General features: G+C 42.7%; 1 protein-coding gene across 1 annotated transcript; it reads right to left on the reverse strand.

Moving 5' to 3' along the window:
• Nucleotides 1-179: 179 nt before the first annotated feature.
• LOC136540126 (INCREASED PETAL GROWTH ANISOTROPY 1-like protein 1) lies at nucleotides 180-3,576 on the reverse strand. The gene is made up of 5 exons (XM_066532125.1): nucleotides 2,787-3,576; nucleotides 1,481-1,797; nucleotides 1,242-1,353; nucleotides 984-1,115; nucleotides 180-901 (listed from the first exon to the last, which is right to left on the reverse strand). The coding sequence occupies exons 1-5, from the start codon at nucleotides 3,468-3,470 to the stop codon at nucleotides 827-829; spliced, it is 1,320 nt and encodes a 439-aa protein (XP_066388222.1). The 5' UTR covers nucleotides 3,471-3,576; the 3' UTR covers nucleotides 180-826.
• Between the last annotated feature and the right edge of the window lie 16,996 nt (nucleotides 3,577-20,572).

Genomic DNA, 20,572 nt, shown 5'->3' on the forward strand with positions numbered 1-20,572 from the left:
CAGTACAGAGGATATACTTCCAGTGACACAGCAAGTGGGGCCAGGAACATATCTTGGCCACCAGTCAGTAACTAATACGGTGATAACTGATAACGACAGTAACACAAGCCTGAACTGAAGCTGGGAAAGTGGGAATTTGGTGCGCGACGGTGACGGTGCGGGAGCGTCTCGCTGCCTCGTGGGCCCAGGTGAGGTGGCGAGCCGTCCCCGATCCCGTCTCCACGGAGTCTAGTGGGAAAAATGGGAAAACCTGCGGGGAAGTAAACGACGGCGACCGGCGGCGGCGCGTCGCCGCGGCGAAATGACGTCAGTTAGGACCCTGATCGACCAGTTGTCTCTGCAGCGAATTCACCCACGAAGGGCAGCGCCTACGCGACCCAGGTACTTGTGGGATAATTTCATGATAGGATATGTCTTGCCCTCGTTCCTGTGTGAGTGATTTAGAAACCGATTCTGCATTTCTATGCCTGCTTTTGTCATGCTTCGCGCATTTGTTTGGATGATTCTATGATCGACCAGGACCCAAATGATCTCAACTCTCAAGGGAGTCCTATGTTGGTGGATTGGTTGTTTGTAGATGGTACAGAAAAAGCAAATAAGTAGGTGTGTGTTATATGTACTATTCGCATAGAAATTTTCAGACCCTCAACTTGTATCCAAGAGATCAGCAACCGATGCCAGATAAATTAAGCTTTATAAAATGCAGCGTTATCCTCAAGATTTGGTGTAGTCCCCTTGGAGCCAACCTCGGCAAAACTTAATAATCTATGTGTCATAATAATCTATGTGTGATCTCAACTTTTATTTGGACGCACTTGAATTCTGATCACTCTGACTTCCTTGCATAAGTTTTTAGTTCTTGAAATGCTTTTCTGCATCCTTCGTCAAAGCCACCAGCAAGCTGCAAATTTGTTTTGGTGTAATCAGTTACTTAGTTTATGCAAATGTCATTGCGAAGTAATTTGTTGTTCGGAACAAGTCACCTGATGTATGCGGAAGGCGAAGCGGACACCTTGCAGAAGTAGCTCCTCGTCATTCGCAAATGGATCTGACTTCAGTGTGTTCACAATGCGGTTCATGTACTCTTTTGCAAGCTTCAAGGAAGCCTTCTTTAGCTGTTTAATGTAGGATGGGCATGCACTCTATTATTATATTTGGACTCCATACTTTGTGACAAAGTGCCTCTTCTTTATTGTGACTTGTGACAGAACATACTGTGAAAGGAGTTTAGGAATACATACTTGGCTTATGACTCCAGAGTCGAGCATCCATTCCCATGGTATCTTAAGATCCTTATATCTTCCGCTTGCACTATCCCTTACTCGTTCAGTGTTATGAATACCTTGTTCAATTCTACAACAAGGGAAAGTACAATTAGGTGAATGTTGATGTATTGATTTAGTACCATTCCGTAGAATTTAAAAGAAGCAGGTGTTCAACAATTTTTGTTCTGTTAAATACATTTCAGTCATTTACTCACTTATCCTGCAGAGCTTGCATGCGCTTGAGAGCCATAGGTGTAGCTACTCTCCTGTCATCATGAAAGGATGATGCTTCTGATTCTAGGTTCTTCAGATCTCGGTAGTTGAATGCTGCTTCTCTCATAGCATCTGCTTTCTTCTCGGGCCAGTTAGGGAAGTGTTTGAGCACTGCTCTTTCATCCACAAGGTATGACAATTCCCCATCAAGCCACTTCACAAACTCTTCAACATCAGCTATCTCTTTGTATGCTGCATTTTGAACTTCACTTGCGAGGAAGTTCACAAAGTTGCCTTGATTTTCTACGTCTGATTTAATCTGTTGAAATGGAAAATATAAGGGGGTGTTTTAGACTTAGTTCTGAGAAGAGTTTGATAGGGGAAATAACTGACACTCCGAACAGTCACAAATAAACCATGGTTTGGGCATTGACATGGTACCCTGTAAACAGCTTTGACCATTACTTTCTATTCCTTGTCATGTTATGAAACCCAGTAAAACTAAGTATTGTGAAAATACTTTCTATAAAACATGCACACATATATATAATCCAGATATTTAATTAAGACACATAGCAAAGGTTTTTCTGCACACATTTCCAAATGTTCTTTTTTAGTAAGGGGGGCATATGGAGAATATTAAAGCATGGCTTAAGTTCTACACCATTTGTACAAACCATGATCCACCATTACAATTTTGCTAGTAGTGGTAAAACTAAAGAGTTGTCAACTCTAGAGTAACATCACGAAAGTTTTCTTTATTGTTGTTAGGATTCTTTTTTAAAAATCAAAGACATAATGTACATATATATGGTTTATGTAGTGAAGTGTTAACTTAAAAAGTCTCTGAAAACTATATATTAGCTGCCAACTGCCAAGATGGACAAGGCAGGGGTATCAGTAGTCTATCTCTGAATCAACAGCTAAACTGGTTGTAGGCAAGCCTCTATCCACGGGGACCTCATTCAGAAACAAACCAAATGTTGGCTGCTCTCAAAGTAACACAGGATGGACAGAGAATATGTGATATATTCTGATGAGCAAGCTTTGAACAATGAGGGAGCATGTTATACAAGAAACAAATTTCCCTTTGGATATCATTAATTTATTGGTGACGATCCTTCTCCGATGTCTGTAATCCAATAAAGAACTGCTAGCTAATGCCTTGGAAAAAATATTGTCCCAACCATTTATTGAAAGTGTTTATTAAAATAAAAAGAATTAAAGGGCAGAAGGAATCAGCAGATAAGTAGAACAATACGTTACACATCAATATGCTTGAACTTGATAGAAAAAAAATGTACTTACAGCTAAAACATAAGCTGATCTGTTCTCAATCTCCCCAATCATCTCTCTGCTGTTCGTTGCTGCTGGAATTCCTACGGGTCCAGACTTTGCATCATTTTTGCCTTCACGCCGCACTAACGACCGGTACAACTCGACTACCTCTGGTACCCTTTGTATCTCCTTTGTGCTCCTCTGCAACTTGGAAGGTAGTGGAGGTGGTGGTGGTGGAGGAGGAGGAGGGGTCATGCATCCTTCCTTTCTCATAGTTGTCTTTGGTTGGGTGCATGTCGGATTGGGCGGTGGATTTGGAACCCTTGGCGCCCTTGATCTCACTAGGTTTACCCTGGAGAATTGCTGCCTGCTGTGATACAATGAGCTGTTGAGATCTACAGCTTCCTTAGCACCATCATTGCTCTGGACAAACTGCTTTTCCTTGGAGTAGCTGATGTTGGTTGCATAATTCTCCAGCTTCTTCCATAGCATCCTCTTATCAGTATCCTGGCCTTCGAGAGAGGAGATCTGACCTTTTAATCGGCTCACTTGGTGTCTCAATTGCTTGTTCTCCTCTTCGAGAGCGCGATTCCTTTCGACCAGACCATGGAGCTTGCTTCTTAGAAGCGTAACACATGCATCACCCTCCCTCATCATCTCTTTCTCATCAGAGGAGATGAGGTTACAGTATGGTGGTATCGGTTCCTCACTCATCTAGTGGTAGCATTAAAGGTGATGTTTTGTAAGTGAGGTGCCATATCATTGTTTGAGCCTTGGCTAGAGAAACTTACAAATGTGCAAGCAAGAATGGGTGAAGCATTGAGTTTGGTGGGAGCTGTTGCTGGGCTAATTACTTGCCCTTATTAAAGTGATTGCTATGGGGTAGCTGACTTGTCTGTGAAACTTCCCTAAAGTAAAATGCAGCCAATACTTGCATTGTTTTCTCATTTTTCCTGTGTGCCAGTTCGATCATCTGAATCGAACCACCCCTGTTTTATTCTTGGATTCAAGTTGAATTTATGTTACTCCCTCCGTCCACAAAAGAATGCAATTATCACATATCGAGAAGTCAAACAGTTTCAACTTTGTCTAAAATTATTTTTAAAAGTACTAACACTCTTGAGACAAAATAAGTACCATTAGATTAGTTATAGAATATATTTTTATAATAAATTTATTTGGAGACATAAATGATAATACTATTTACTATAAACTTGGTCAAAGTTGAGCTAGTTTGACTGGCACGTTTTCCATAATTACATTCTTTTGTGGACAGAGGGAGTATTTTAGCAGGTGCTTTGAGATTTTAGCTTTAGCTATTGAATTGTTATTCTGTTCTGGCAAAGAGGAAAACTAGTATGGTGTCTCCTTTTTCTCTCTTGTTTTCATTGTTTTTTAGTCTCTATCATTTCTCAGAGATTATGTTGCTTTCTTGATTCCAATTTTTTATTAATTCTGACTGCAAACCTTGATTTTAAGCTTACTTCTGTCTCAAGTTGTGTAAAAGGAGTTCAGATAGAGCTCCTTTACCAGCCAGAGCGAGGAACACCTTTTGCTAATAACAGGCAAGTAAAAGTTTTAAATCATAGGAAGAAAAAGAAATAATGGGAAAGCCGACCAAAACAGAGAATAAAAGGGTTAAATTATGTGTGTTTACTTCTTGAACACATGAAGATGCTACATTCTTTCAGATTGTTGGTTTCAGTTCACGTGTTGTAGAAGTAATGTCTATAATTTCTGGACTATAGTTATCGCAGTTCCAGCAAACCTTGCTGAAACAATCGTTCTGATCTCTGAAAATGCATTGCTTTGAGGGGGGAATCTGAAGAATCAAATAGAGCTTTTCATTTGGTATTGGAAGAAACAACCCATGTCACTGTCAATCTGTTTATGGGGGGAAATGGCAACATGGATTGGTGTCCCTACATATTAAGGTTCTGAAACTGTTGCCAGAGGTGGCAACACGGAAAGAAGTACAGCGTAAACAGAGCTGACAGCAAGAAGTTTCGCTCTGTAACATGGTGCAGAGGTTCCAGTTTATAGCAAGAAGTTCCCTGATGTATAGGGAATCGTTGACATAGTGATGGAGTTCATTGATTTCATTGTCTCGGGTTTCAGATTTAGATCGCATATACATGACACCCAGGAGAAGCAACTGAGTAGTAAGCATTTACGAAGTTCCACATGTTTCCACCATTTTTTTCCTTCGGAATTGATTGACAAAATTGCCAGATACTTGATGTATTGTGCATGAACCAGTATGGGGAGCTCCTGAACGCATATCTAACACTGCGACTAAAGATGTATCAGCAGTGTCACACGCTCACACATAAATGTGAGCTGTACCAGTGAGTGATCATTGCAAATTTGCAATCATTTCGGTCCAATCTATATTAAAATCCCACAGGATGAGTTGCCGAGGATACACGTCGCTTCGTTGAGTTTGAGCTGTGACTGAGAACTTGAGATTCCGACAAACGTGCGTATTTACACGCTGTTCACCATCTTGTCCTGGTTAACAATTCATCTGAAGCCAACAGTTAATAATGACCGACACATCTCGAGGTGCTCCGCACGCGCTGATGGAGGATATTCATGTTCATAAATAATCTGTACTAGTTTGATTCAGGCACAGAAGCTGCCAAGCATCCGTACATCGTGACACCACTTTTCTTCCCTGAGGAAACGTTTCACCGGAACATTATTGCGTCAGTGAAGGCAACCTCATACTTGCCACGGTGAAAGCGAGTTTTACTCCGGCCATCCATTGGCGTTGCTGCGCTGCACGCGGGACAGAACGGCTACCCGTGTAGAAATCCGGGCGGCGTGCGCGTCGTCATCAACCTTTTTTCCTTTTCTGGTGTGAAACTTTTGGGCGGTCCTTGATCCGACGTTCGCCATGGAATTTCGTTGTCAGTGGTACACAAGATGGAGCCGATTTCTTCGCCAAAGCTGACGAAGCATTTGTTGAAATAAAGGCAGTATACCACGCCGACTTCGTTCGGTGAGACGGTGAGTGATCCCATCACGCGGCTTAGATCGCAAGTAGCATCCGATTTAGACCAGGGACCAGAGAACAGTTTCAGTGTTCCACCCTGAGTCTACCGAGCTGTTTGTCATGTTTCCCACAGGATAGCCAGCATGTTCGTTTGGCTGTGGCTCGTCGTAAACGATCATAAATTTTCAGTCGGAATGGTATTTTTCTCTCACACAAACCAGCCAGTAGTACTTTTTCACAAACCAGCAACGATACGAACCAGCCAACCGAACAGGTTGGCTTTGGTAGCAAGATAGGGGGGGGGGGGGGTAAACTAGAAACAGCTTGTTGGAGCCACTTGCTTCATCAGCACTTCAACAAACAGCAGTGCCGAAGAAAGAGAAACCCATGTACATTTTTGCTGGACCCAAGCAATACCTATTCCTCCTGGTTCGGCGCCTAACTTGGCGTTCTTCGGTTCCAAGTCAATGTTTTCCATCCAGTGGTTTGCCCGCCTTTTCCACTCTACAAATTCCCCTTCAGGTTGGATACGTATGTATTCATTTTAATCTACGTGTGTTGAGGTGGATTGGAGTAGAATTGAATTAAATTACATTCCATTTCACTCAAACACATATAGACTGAGATTGATACAAACATTGGTTGAATGCGTATGTATTCATCTTAATCCATGTGTGTTGAAGTTAATTGTTGAACTAAATTTCATTTCATTCTACTTCAACTCATGTAGATTGAGGTGGATATACGTCCACAGGCCTCAGTCATCAGAGAATCGATTGTGTTGTGTTGCCAACATTCGCGCTGGCTCAGAGTCTCAGTCAGCTAGTACTACGAACTGGTGCCTTGGCCCTTGGGGACATCAATACTTCAATAGTGTGTTTGAACGACGATTGAGAAGCCTTACCAGTCTAGTGAAGAATTGAAGACTGCCAATGGCCAAATGAAACTACAACTTGAGAGGATCTGAGAGGCGTGCTGAGCAGCAGTAAGTGGGTGTGTTTGTACGCAGGTCTAACTGGAGTTTGGTGTTGCTGGTAGTCTTAATGGAACAGAGGCAGGTTTGGTGGCCTCCGCTGGTCCTGACGACAACAAAAGTTGGGGGCGATGCCGCCGTCCGTCGCGCTCATCCAACAGGACAGGACCGGTCGTCCACGGAGCTTAGCCCACACGCGCGGCCGGCATGGGAAGACAGCGACCCCGAGCAGGCGGTCGCTGTTGCGTTGCGTCCTCCTCGCCGCCACGGTCAGTCAGTGATCAGTGTGGCGTGGCCATTGCCCACCGACACCCTTTCCCTGTGTGCTCGATGCCTGGATCCGTCCGTCGATCGTCTCGGGTTCAGCCGTTGGCACGAAATGCTTTGGGTTTGGGCTGTCAGAAGCGGCAGCGGAGGGCTTCGGCCGTTTCCCCTGGGTTTCCCTTTCATCGCGCGGCCTGTCAGTTTGCCAAAAGTTTTTTTTTTTTTTTTTTGGCCAAGTTTCAGTTACTTCAATTTCGTTTCCAGCTTGAACAGAACAGCTAGCTGAGTAAGCGGAATGACCAGACCAGACTGTGACTCTCCCGGCCTTCCACAGCTGATAACACAGTCTGTCTAAAATGTGTCCATGGTGCTCTACTGCTCTGTGGTGCTAACTGCTAAGTGCTAACATCACATCATGGGCATGGCACAGTATATATGTAGATTGATCCTTATCTTTCCAGGCCAGTTTCCCAGAGGCTCAGAAGGACAGGTTGCCTCTCTATCCTTTTATATAATTATCCTTTGCTTCATCTTTTTTTTGAAAAAAAAAAACTCTGCTTCATCTCTGCTCCTAAACCTGGATGACGCTTTCCCTCCTTTTGAACTCTCCTGTGAAGCTTTTCTGAAACTAATACATAACCATTTGTTTAGGTCTAACATTTTGGGGGTGGATTCAGTTAGTGTTTGCAGGACTGGTTCATCGAGGGAATTTCTTCACCAACGACTTCTATGCTGCCTGTGAATGGTGATGTGGCCCGTGGCCGTATCAAACTCTTCACAGCAGGCTGATCTAGCAGCCACCATGAATAAGAGCAACAATCCTCGGTGTAATTTCACATTTGTCCTCAAACAGAGAAGCAATTTTTTGTATTTATGTCTCCTGTTCTGCAGCTTGAATTGTTCTGATTAGCATCAACTGCAGTTGCTTGATTCTAGCATTGTATATGATATCTTTTCCGCGTTAAGGATTCATGTCGTCTGTTAGATTGTGCATGGCCTTAACGGCCGAGCGCAACGTCAGGTGGTTAGGGAGTTCGTAGCCCAGGTGGCCTTGACTGGGTGTTCGCAGGTTTCCTGCAGCTGAGGTCGCCTCAAAGTTTGCTGTAATCCTCAGCTTCTTTCGGTTCTCTTTTCTTTTTTGTGTTTTTGTCATCCTCCTCTTTGGTAACCTAGGCACAGTCGTGAAAAAAATATGATATCTTTTGTAACTTTTGCAATTTTTATGTTTGCAAAGGTTTGCAGAATTTGGGAGAACATCTTAGCTCAATGCTGCTAGGCTTACCAACCTAATGGACTGGGATGTTCACTCCCATTGTCTGCTTAACAGACTGTAGAAGACTTCCTTTATTTATAGGGATACTTGATGTGCTACAAATTAAATTAAAAAAGTTATCTTTCCTTTCTCCCAAAGAGATTAGAAGAGTGTAATTCACAAAGCTAGAACTACTATAAATTAATCTATTTAATAGGATACTTTGGTCTTGTTAGAGTGAAAGGAAGACAAAACCAGTCAAGCTCCCAAAGACGCTAAGAATCATGATGGCAAGGGCCAGTACCAACCAGGAGACCCATGCTGAGATCCTGGACACGACAAGAGTTAGAATCAAGAATAACACGAGAATCATAATCAGTGAGTTGGCCAGCAAAAATAAGTTGCATGGTCAATTTAGGAACATAAGAAACACTGGGAACATGAAAAAAGAGGATGAAAGAGTGTCACGACCAACAACCGAAAGAGGTGAGCCATCAACAGTTTGAACAGTGAGCAGAATAGGAGGGCAAATGGAAGAAAGACGAGTACGATTAGGTGTCATATGAAAAGAAGCACCCGAGTCAAAAATCAGTGGCAAGACACCTGAAGTGGATGGTGGTCCCTCAATAGAAGACTGAGAAGTAACAGTAGAGTGTAGAGGTAGGAGTGACAGGACCAACAGCTCCAGTAGAACCAGCAGCTCTCGTAGGTACACAGGTAGCAGGACGACGAAGCAACATGAGTATCTCCTGTGTATCAGTATGTTGAGAGCCACCAGTACTCTGAGAGACACCACCAGTAGCACACTACTAGGACCCTGTGAGGGACGCCCACCTCGGCGAGACTGAGTCTGCTGCCTCTTCTTCTTGTAACAACCATCTGAACTGCGAGTCCCAAAGCCAGAAGCCACTGAAGAAGGCACTTTGGGAGAGAAACCAAGAATTCCTGAGGATGCAGACTGAGCAGCCAGAACTAAATAGGAGATTGACTGAAGCAGACCAGCTGAACGAAGTCAAGTCTCCTCATCACGAACAGCAGCAAGAGCCTCCATCAGAGACACATATGGTTCACGAGCAAGTAACTGAGCATGAAAAGACTCCAAGTTAGCACGAATACGAGTCAGGAAGTCATAGGTGCCACGGAGCTCAAGGTGGCTTTGTTGCTTCCTGCAAGAATCACAACTGGCCGGAGACAACAGAGAGCCAAGAGTGTCAAGCTCACGCCATACTGTCGAAAGAAACCATCAAATGAACTGTCACCCTGCTGTAAGAACTGCTCTTGATGTAAGGCGGCAATATAGGTGGACTGGCTCGATGGCTCATAGTGCTAACAAAGAAAGGCCCACATTTGAGAAGCATGATCAAGTTAAACAACATATGCAACCAGACGCTCATCCATACTAGCAACTAGAACAGCCCTAGCACGGGCTTCCTCATCCAACCATGTCTGATAGCTTGAAAATAAGACATATAGGAGGCCAGATCGTCATCATAAGAGCAACTCGAAGAGATTATGTAAAATTAGATTCCTAAATCCAAGATTTAGCCATTTGCTAAAATAAAACACCCTCTAAAAAATTAGAGTAATCCAACAGCCTTTCTAAATTTTCCATTCTCTATTTTTGACACACACCAAGGTAGCAGCAGCCGACTGAAAACCGGATTTCGCTTTGTACGTGATGCCGGTTCTGCATGCGTCGATCTAGATGCGAAAGCTGTTGGTCATGTACTTATTCGCCGTCGTTGGGTGCGAGCCACAACCACTTGCACACGGCGTGGATGTATGCGTCGATCACTACACCACAACCTTTAAATAGTGACTGATTTGGAGTTGCTAAAAGGGGTGTACAGCGATGGACAATCAGCTGCTAAAGATTATAACAACGACCCCTGCAGTTGCTAATGAAGTCGTCGTTATATGTATACAGCGACGGACATCATCTTTAGCAACGAACAGTTTGACGGTCCAACTTTTAGCGACCGATAACATGTTAGAGCTTTTAGCGACCAACAGTTCATCGCAATAAAAACTTTTGGCAACTAACAATCCATCGAGCTCAATTAAATAGGTAAAAAAAATTAAAACATATATATTTAAAACGGTGTAAATTGGACCAAACATTCATGACCAATACAATATTCAAATTACATTGTACAAATTTTGAATGACACACACAAATGATCACATTAGACATACTCATTCAATTGTCAAACTCAAGTACATATGCAATCATGTCACTTAAAATCAAGCTATACTTGTCTCAAGATACATATATATACAACTGATGAACAAAAACAAACTAGCACTTGCTATCCATGGAAGCCATCAAAAATTAGGTAAAAGTTCAAAATACACAACCATCAGTACTTAGTTGGGTTCATGTCCACCTCTGAGAAGATCTTGCAACACCTTGAGAAGATCTTGATTGCCTACAACAAACCTGCATAAGGTACAAGATTATCGAGTGGAACTGCACTAGCAATCTTTGTGTTTACAAAAAACCGTTCTTGTGTAGAATTGGACTCTTTGAATATGTCCATTGTCCAATACAACTAGGAAAAAACATTTTCAGAGAAACAAGCTTAATGCACAACTCATCAATTTGGCAATCGGTAGTTTCAGTATTTCATACTTCACTACTTGAGTTGACTGTTTCTCAGACATTTCAGTGTTTCAATTCAATGACAATCTCAAAGCAGACAACAAAGATAATGACTCAACAAGACAAGCTAATAAGCTATCCTTTGTCTAATCTACACATCCAGTACATGTAAATCTATATGTCCGAAAGAAACTAAAATTTGCATATTAGCACAGAAAGCAGTAATTTACACAGGATGACAGGAACATACTACAGATCTCAAAATAAATGACCACCAAGCCCTTATGTTTTAACTAACACTCTAGATGCATTGTATGATTCAGATAGGTTAGATACTGTTTAAGGAAGAGCCTGTAGTGCCATTATCAATGTATAGTAGCCATAAAATTAACCAAAAGTACTATGCAAATACAGATAAAGAAATGGCATTCCACTATATTGTTACAGTCATCAGATTGCCATATCATGATGGAAACTATGTACTTCCGAAAAAAATGACATGCGATGGATCGAATGGAGAAATTATCATAATCTAGTATATGCAGTGTGATATCAACAGGCAAAGTTCCACGCTTCGCCGCGGGATGGATTTTGTCTGGCTGGCACGCACATGGATCCTTCTTAAGAGTACAGAGTAGGTTGGCGTGTAACACATAGGTATGGTCATAAAAAAATAAAAAACACATACATAGAGCCAAGGACGTTGTGATCGAACATACCCACATTGGCAGCCTACACTATATAATACATACGTAATAATAGAAAATAAACTCATATGTAATTAACAATAGCACATACATAAATAGATACGTATATAGGAAGCTCAGGAATATGACATTAACTGAGGTATGCACTGGAGGCCTAAAGGTAGGTTCAATTGATGATCAAAGTCCCTACCTCCTCCTTGTCGATCTTGAAGTATCAAACAAATTTATACAATGTCTGGTCTTCTTTTTATTTATTGAACTGCATCCGAAACCCCATCAGCATCTTGTGTCATTCCTTCAGTTGTTTCTAAAATTAAGCATTCAAAATTTATATATAAGAACCTAATGTAAACATATCAACAGAAACAGGCACTGTGAGGCAAAAAAAGCCTAACAATAATTGAATCATTTTTTGCATCTTTTCATCTCAGGTCTGGTTGTGAATGGCTAATTGGAAAAGAAAAACACAAGAATTTCCAAGTGCACTGAATTGTTGGCTGTAGATATGATGAATCTTCACAACACCCAAACTGGAGAATGCATGGATTGTCATGATAGCATACACTAAACTTGACAGTGCAGCTATCTAAAATTGATATGAATCGTCGCAGCAACCAAACTGGAGAATCGATGAATACCCATGATGGCATACACCAAACCTGACAATGTAGCTATATAAAATGATAACGCTGTTGCTATACATTTAATTGGAAAAAAAAGGTTTGAGCTGTAAGAACAAAGCATGATATTGAAAGTTGATGCTTACACAATCATGAAGCTATTGAACTCTTCTTTGAAGATGATGCAAAGCTAGTAAGAAAAAATAGGATCTTATACAGTGACTGGTCTGTAGATGGTTGTAAAAGTGTATGGAGATAACTTACCTTTCTAGTTCCTACGACGTAGCAAATGCAGTAGTCATATGTTTTCACTAATGCCTAATAATCGAAGTTCCCACTGTAGTTCTGACTGAAATGCAAGGAAACAGTTAGATCCATTTCAAATAAACTGAAAAATCCTCGGATTCACAATGCCTAATAATCGAAGTTGTCACTGTAGTTCCTGCAAATCGATTTTTATTCACTAAATCAAACCAAAAGCACTACACCTACTAATTTCCACCCCTACAAATCCTGGGAGAGCAGCATTACACATACTAATTTCCACCACTACTATCCAGATCTGAGATTGAGAGAGAGCAGCAGTACCTCACGTCCACAGGAAGGGCTCCAACAACGTGCGGCCGTGAAACCCAAGATGCGCCGGCGTCGTGGAGGCAGCTTCGCCCTGCTTGCTAGAGTGGATGTTGCAGGAGGCTATCGGCGTCGCAGACTCGTAGAAAAGGTGGGCAGTGACGTGGACTCGCGTAGAGGCGGTCGGTGGCGCGGACGCGTGGGAGGTGGCCGGCGGTGCGAGACATGGGTGGCAGCGGCGAGGCGGATGTTCGGGCCCAAGCAGTCGACGGGGAAGGGCGGTCGGGCGGTGGGGCGGTCGTCCAGGACCGGGCAGCCGACGGGGGCGAGCAGCCGGGAGGGTGGGCATCAGTCTTGGTGAGGGAGGGCGGCTGGGCGAGCGTCGGTCTTATGCGGAGGCGGCGCGTGTGGAGGGGCAGCGGGAGCAAGGAGAAAGAGCGGCTTTGTGTATTTGGTCTCGGTGAGATCGGCTAGGGTTTATACGTGACTTTTGGGCTAAAATTTTCGTGGAAGCAGGCTAAAAACATCACACTAATAGATATTGTTATTTAGCGACAGATGATCCGACTCAGTTACTCGTATATAGCGACTGTGATGATGAGTGGCATCTTACCTTGGACGTAGAGGCATTTGATCCATACATTACCACTCAAGTGAATGGCATCCATACAATAGCACACCGTATGGATGATGAAAATAAAAACCCCCCAGTTAGTACTTAATTATCCACTTGAAGTCCTTAACTAGGCATAAAGGAAAATGATTACTGGCACACTTTAGATTCAAACTCTAGGTTTTAAACACCTACATATATAGCTATAAGTTGCTAGAAACTGGTTTTAGAAAACAAAAACCTTTGTTTTAAATACACATGCGCCAATTAATGCCTGTTTACACCGGAATTTGGAAGAAGGATCTCAGAAGCTCGAGAGCTCCCAAGATCATGACAGCAAGGGATCAGTTGCATGCAGATCGAAACCAGCTGATTCGGATGCAACACTAGAATCGGCTTTCTTCAGATAGCGCCAGCAGATAACGACAGAGGCTATGATCGGCACTGGGACGAGACATGCTGGACTCTACAAAGAGGGAAAGATTAGAGTCTAAGTTATCTTAAATTAGAAATGTTTTTATTATGCCAAAGATTGTATTGAGTTGTACTCAAGTAGGGTTCATTGTTAGACTCCGGGTATAAATACCAAACCCCGGCTATTGTAAAAAATAATGAACCAATCAAATACAAAGTCAATTACTTTTTTCGATTTCGGCCACCCCTTAGGAGTAGAAGTAGAGTAGATCTTGGTGAATTCTTCAGCAAGTATGGCTGCATCGATCCGGTCGACCCCCACTGCTTGTTTGTAAGTACCATCACGGTTTATACCTCTGTTCGTATGGCAGCATCGATCCGGTCGACCCCCACTACGACTCTGGTATAGGCTAGTTATCGACTCTTGTCTAATTCAAGTATGGCCTGTGTGATTCTGCCTCACACCTCACTGCTTGAATTAGATCAAGGTCAAGTTATCGGCTCTACCTTAGCATGGCAGTCTTTGGTAGATTCATTAAGTTACCGATATTGCTTATTGCTTTCATTGTTTATCTAATTACAGCAATATCATTCAGCCCGATTGAGATTGATCTGAATCGGCCTTACATCTTGTTTAACTCATTGTTTGCTAATTTAAAGCTGATCTAATCTACATCTTAAGCAATGAGTTATGTTTTATTGGTTATTTTGTGTCAATCTTAATCGTGCATAGCGTGTGGTTAAGGCATGTCTGATCTTGAGTAGATCTATTAGCTAATGAAAACCGTTCCATGGCCCATCATCACGGCCTATGGGATTCTGCCTCTCACCCCACTATTGGCACTGTGGAGCAGGGATCGTTAGTTGGTAGACCCGTTCCTGAGAAGGCATGACCTTAACTGTGCGCTATGCCTAAATCAGCTGTTTAGCCGATATCGAATGCTTTCATGAACAGTTTGCATTACGAGATTACTGAAGTAGAGATAAGTTGAAAGATATGTTAGCCCCATGATCTTATTATTGTATTATGGCCTACATGATTCTGCCTCATGTCCCACTGATATTAGTAATGAGTTAGGGTTGTCGAGTCTATTGTTGTTTCTACGACCTGCATGATTCTGCCTCCTGCCCCATTGTTCATGATGATAGATGAGATCTAACATGTTCATTAGATTTATCTTTATTAAATGGTTAAGTGATGTTGAATTGTTTCTTTATATGAAAAGGAGTTCAGTTACTTATAATCATTGGCTCAGTACAAACCGATCACCGCTGATACCTTATTGCCATTGATTAATATTTGCTTAAATAACATTTATCTTGAATGATAGCCGATTCTTCTTATACAATCCCATGAGCTTTAACCGATTCATTCTTGTAAATATGCTAGGATCAACTATTTAGTCGATCTCCTCTCATATCGACTCTCAGAGCTGCACATTCAGAACTGTCTGACAACACCGGCATGTTCCGCCCTTAATTACTGATGAGCTTTCTCTCCTTGTTAATTGTAGGGTCAAATTAATTGGCATGTCTCGGGAGGATTGTGCAGGATCAACCACCCTTGCGCTGAAGCTAGGCAGATCTACTCCATCGAGCAGACCCTTTCGGCTTGCTGCGTGTGTCCTTGGCACAGAGACAAAAATTTTGTGTCGACACATGTTTCTAGCACGCCCGGTGGGATACCACAATCGTCATGGTGGTTCACAACAATGATAGCATCCTTATGGTACATTATGAAGACCTACCTAATGAAGATAAGGATACCATCAACAAAGCTATAGAAGAATTTCAGAAGAAGTGTTTGCTGTCCTACACCAAAACGCGTGATAGCATAATTATTCAAAAATTTCCACTACCAAGAGTTCTACTACACGGGCAGACAGATACGGTCGAAGCTGAAGACAGGCGTTTCTTTATAGAAGCCATAGACAAGTCTGTTCGTGATGCCATATCAAGCCGCAATGAAGCTTTTGTTGATGCATTTCACAACGCCATGAAAGAGGCGATTCATGGAATTCTAGTTAGTCAGGTTGGATCAACTTGTTATAATATTCCAGATCCGTCGACTCAAGGGACTAATCAAGTCAGTACTAGCCATCAAGAAGCAGCGTCAGCTAGTACTGGTGATGTCCACACACTTCAAGGTTCATCTGAACAAACTTTAGGTACTACTACAAATCAGATATAGTATAATCCTAGACCGTCAATACAGCATGTGCAACAGTCGATGGGGCAATGTCAAAACCAGATGATCAATTTTGGCATATCAAGCCACATACTATTGTTAGCTTAGAAGATAGCACCATCAAATCAAAGGATCGGTAGAGATATAGATCCTTATGTCTATAATCAGACACTTCAAGCAGCAAGCCAGTAAAGAACCCCATAGATTGAGATTCCACAAGGCTATCACTATGGCATGGATTATAACACTGTCCACATGATACCAAATCTAGGATATCAAGGCACGTGGGATTTTAATCCACAGATGGGTTAGCAAGCACCGAGAAATCTAAATCCACAAGCTAACGAGTTGCTGCTCAAGGTGACCAAGATGATGAAGAATCAGTTCGATCTAAAGCCAAAAGGAATGACTTTTTCGTACAAACCTCCATATCCAGAATGGTATGATTTGGTCGCTCTTCCTATAAATTACAGGCTCCTAGAATTAACCAAGTTTACTAGTCAAGACGGTACAAGCACAATAGAACATGTCAGTCAGTATCTTACACAATTGGACGAAGCATCAGTTGAGGATGCCCATCGAGTTTGTTTCTTCTCCTTGTCCCTGTTAGGGCCGGCCTTTACTTAGTTCTCATCACTACCAGTCAACTCCATTGCCAATTAGGCTGACCTGAAGAAGAAGTTTTATACATATTTTTACACTAGGACTAGAGAGAAGAAAATAACTGATTTGACAACCATGAGACAGAGGACTAATGAATCGGGCACTGAGTTTCTTTAGAGATTCCGAGAGACTAAGAATCTTTGTTTCTCATTGAGCTTGGCCGATGATCAGCTAGCTGCTCTAGCCGTCCAAGGAATGCTGTCAATATGGAAAGAAAAGCTGCTAGGACAAGAGTTTGACAACTTGGGACAATTGGCTCAACGGGTGGCAACGCTCAATAGCTAATTCCAGAGTATGCGTAGAGATACCCGATTCCAGAAGAGCACCATAGTAGCTAAAGCTTATGATCCATACTCAATTGAAGACGGCTATGAAGATGAAGAAGAGGAGGTTGCTGCAGCTGAATGGAATTGGGGCAAGAAGACAGTAATGGTGTCAAATCCTTGGGGAAGAGGAGTCGAGGAGAGCTATGACTTTGATGTCACGAAACCGGACAAGCTCTTTGACTTCTTACTTGAGAAGGGCCAGATCAAATTGCTAGATAATCATGTTATGTTGCCCTCTGAACAGTTAAAGAATAAGAAGTTCTACAAGTTCCATAATGCTACTTCTCATTCCACTAATGAGTGCAGAATTTTCCGGCAGCATATACAAAGGGCTATTCAGCAAGGGAGGCTCAAGTTCGATACGCCTTAGAAGATGAAGGTTGATGATAATCCTTTCCTAGGAGATCAAAATATGATTGATGTTGGGATATTCAAAGGAAAAAACTAAGGTCTTAACATCAGCCAAATCAAGAAAAGCTGGAACAGTTGATCCCAAGATGCAAATATCGGCTGATGAATACAGAGAGATTAGAAAATGTCAGGATCAGCAGAAGAGCCAATATGAATAGGGGGAAACATCAAAGGATAGAGCAATTAAGCCACGAGTCACATCTCGGATCCTATTGAATAAGTGGTGGCGGTAGAAGGAAAAAGATTATCAACAATGGTTAGAGGATCAAGAATACCAACGTCAACTGGAAGAAGAAAGGTATGAAAGGAAGCAAGCCAAATCGCACTAGAGTTGTCCTTTCTTTAGATACTGCTAGAACAAAGGTTTGAAATTGCCTATCAGACATAACTGTCCAGAATGCAGCAATCAGTATTGGGAATTTAGGCAATCTCAAATCAACCACCGGTCTTTTCATGCCCAAGATACATATCAACATAATAACATGGATCGACGCTTAAAAAATAAAAGTATTCATAATTGGCTGGGAAAAAGAGTTGTTGACCAAGACTGGGTTGATCATGAAGAAGGAAGCAACCAGAGGGAACATGTCTAGCAGGAGGGCCAATGGTGCCCCGGAGGATTGACAAGAAGCTAGAAAAAAAGGGTGCAGCGCCTAAGGAATAAAGAGATGGAATAGGCTCAGGCATTCGGTAAAACTCTAGTATGGCGTGCTAAACAAATAGTCGATAGAAAACAATCATCGGCTAATATCCAAATGGCTTTTCTGCTACCATCGGAGTTCAGAGCTCCGACAGATCAGGAACTTTATTCAGACTTTGATGAATCAGAGTATGAAGAGATGGTTGCCAAGTTAACGGTTGTGCAGCAAGCAATATTTGATAAGCCAGTCAAGCATCGGCACTTAAAGGCTTTATATATGAAACATTTTGTTGATGGGAAGCCAATGAACAAGATGTTGGTGGATGGAGGTGCTTCTGTCAGTCTTATGCCTTACACCACTTTCCGTAAGCTTGGCAAGGGACCAGGAGATTTACTTGAAATCGACATGATGCTTAGAGACTTTGGAGGTAATACATCTAAGACCCGAGGGGCAATAAACGTCAAACTAACGATCGGGAGTAAGACTTTGCTCACTATGTTCTTCGTCGTTGATGGAAAAGGGTCATACAGTTTGCTCCTCGGTCGTGACTAGATTCACACAAACTGTTGTGTGCCATCGACCATGCATCAGTGTGTGATTCAATGGCATGGAGATGATGTCGAGGTGGTTCACGCTGATGAGTCTGAGTATTGCAACAGTCGATCCAGTGTTTTGGGAGCTAGGAGACTTTGAATGACTTTCTACCAAAACATGGAAAGGAGGCTTCATCAGGATTAATAATGAAGGCCAACAGCCGATTCAAGCAATCGGCTCTGAGAGTTTATTTTGATCAATAGTCATGGCGTTGCATCGGTCAGTGAGTTAATGAAAAATAAGCATTGAGTCTTGGAGATGGGTTTAGGTCGACACACGTGAATGCTGAGTTAAAGTGTAAGTGCGATTCAGAGTTAATGGATTTCTTAAGAGAAGTTCTGTTTCGCTTAATAAGATGCTTGACTTGGATTGATCGATCGTTTGATCTTTTGGAATGAAAAATGCATGAAGAAATGTTATCCTAACATCTGGGTCTGATAGCCGATTTGTTCTTGGCTCTAATAGCCGATACCAGGAGTATCGCCTCTAGTTCAAAAAGTGAAAATCTTCAAAGACAGCGAAAGCCAATACGATATGTATCACCTATAGAGCAAAAACAAAAAGAAACATTCACAGTCATGCACGAGGACATTGCAATGAGGCGCATTTATGAAAGAGAAGTCTTTGTTCATTGGTTCCCCTAAGTACAAACTAATCAAAGACCTTGTTCACCACATCCTGAGCGGATGTGATGTCCACTACAGCCTCCGCTGCCATGGTGAAATCTTCAAGCAGGTCCTCGTGCTCCTTAGGGTCGTCGCCTACTAGAAACCAGTCTCCATGGAGTGGAGCTCGTACCCTATCTGAACCTACACCATGGTCAGCGCCGTGGTGAACGTCGTGGAGGGCGATTTCCTAAACATGGGCCAGGATGTCTTGAGGACGAGTGTCGACAGAGGAACCCCGAGCATTGATGCCATCCACGGTCGCACTCGCGCTAGTTGGAGAGACTCCAACTACGCCGTTGAAAGGTCCTTGTGTGGTTTTGGTAATTGAGTGATAACCTAGGTGGGCTAATTGTGTTTATATGAGATACACAGGTGATTAGTCCATAGGTACATATGTGTGAGCAACATATGCCATGAAGGTGAAAATGGCTTGGAGATGTTGCAAAGCTCACACATGTGAAGGTGAAGGAGCTCATTGCACATGAGACATGACATTGAGTCATGTGATAAAAGGTGGAGAAGATCAAGACAAGACTTGGCTTGATGGACCGGTTGCAAGCGTGAAGGGCAAGTCGAAGGCTTTGGAGCGATGGACCATGTGGCGGTGAAGCTTGAGCAAGACTTGGCACCGATGGACGAAGGCAACGGTGAAAAGCAAGTGAAGTCAAGATAGATGAACTAATATGATCACGTGATGATATGAAGTGGATCATATCATTGTTGATCGTGTTGGTGCATGTGTTGTATTGACATTGGAGGAGATGGAATGGAATGCGCAAGGCAAAGGTATAACCTAGGGCATTTCATTTCACCGGTCATAGGTGTGTAGAGAAGTTGATGACCGGATTTAGAATAGATGGCTGTACTATCAAGAGGGGCAAACTTGTTTGCATATCGGTCATCTAGTGCCACTCGAGTGATCTAACTTTGCATCATCGCTAGGATCGAGTGGCATGGCAAGTTGAGTGGCTAACACCCTTGAAAATGTTTATGAAAATATGCTAACACATGTGCACATGGTGATACACTTGGTGGTTGGCACATTTGAGCAAGGGTGAAGAAGATAGAGTTGAAAATGAGTGAGTCGCGCTGGTTACAGAGCTACCGGACACGTCTGGTATGGTGACCGGACACGTCCGGTATTTGGCGACGTACTCAGCGACCAGACGCGTCTGGTCGCCACACCGGACACGTCTGGTGTGAATCAGCATATTCGGACGCTGGCAGCGTCCGGTCCGATGTGACCGGACGCGTCCGGTCGTCAGTGGGTGCTTACTGTACTCGACCAGACGCTGAGGCTCAGCATCTA

Source organism: Miscanthus floridulus, chromosome 2 (assembly GCF_019320115.1).
Source record: "Miscanthus floridulus cultivar M001 chromosome 2, ASM1932011v1, whole genome shotgun sequence".
Taxonomy (NCBI): Eukaryota; Viridiplantae; Streptophyta; class Magnoliopsida; order Poales; family Poaceae; genus Miscanthus; species Miscanthus floridulus.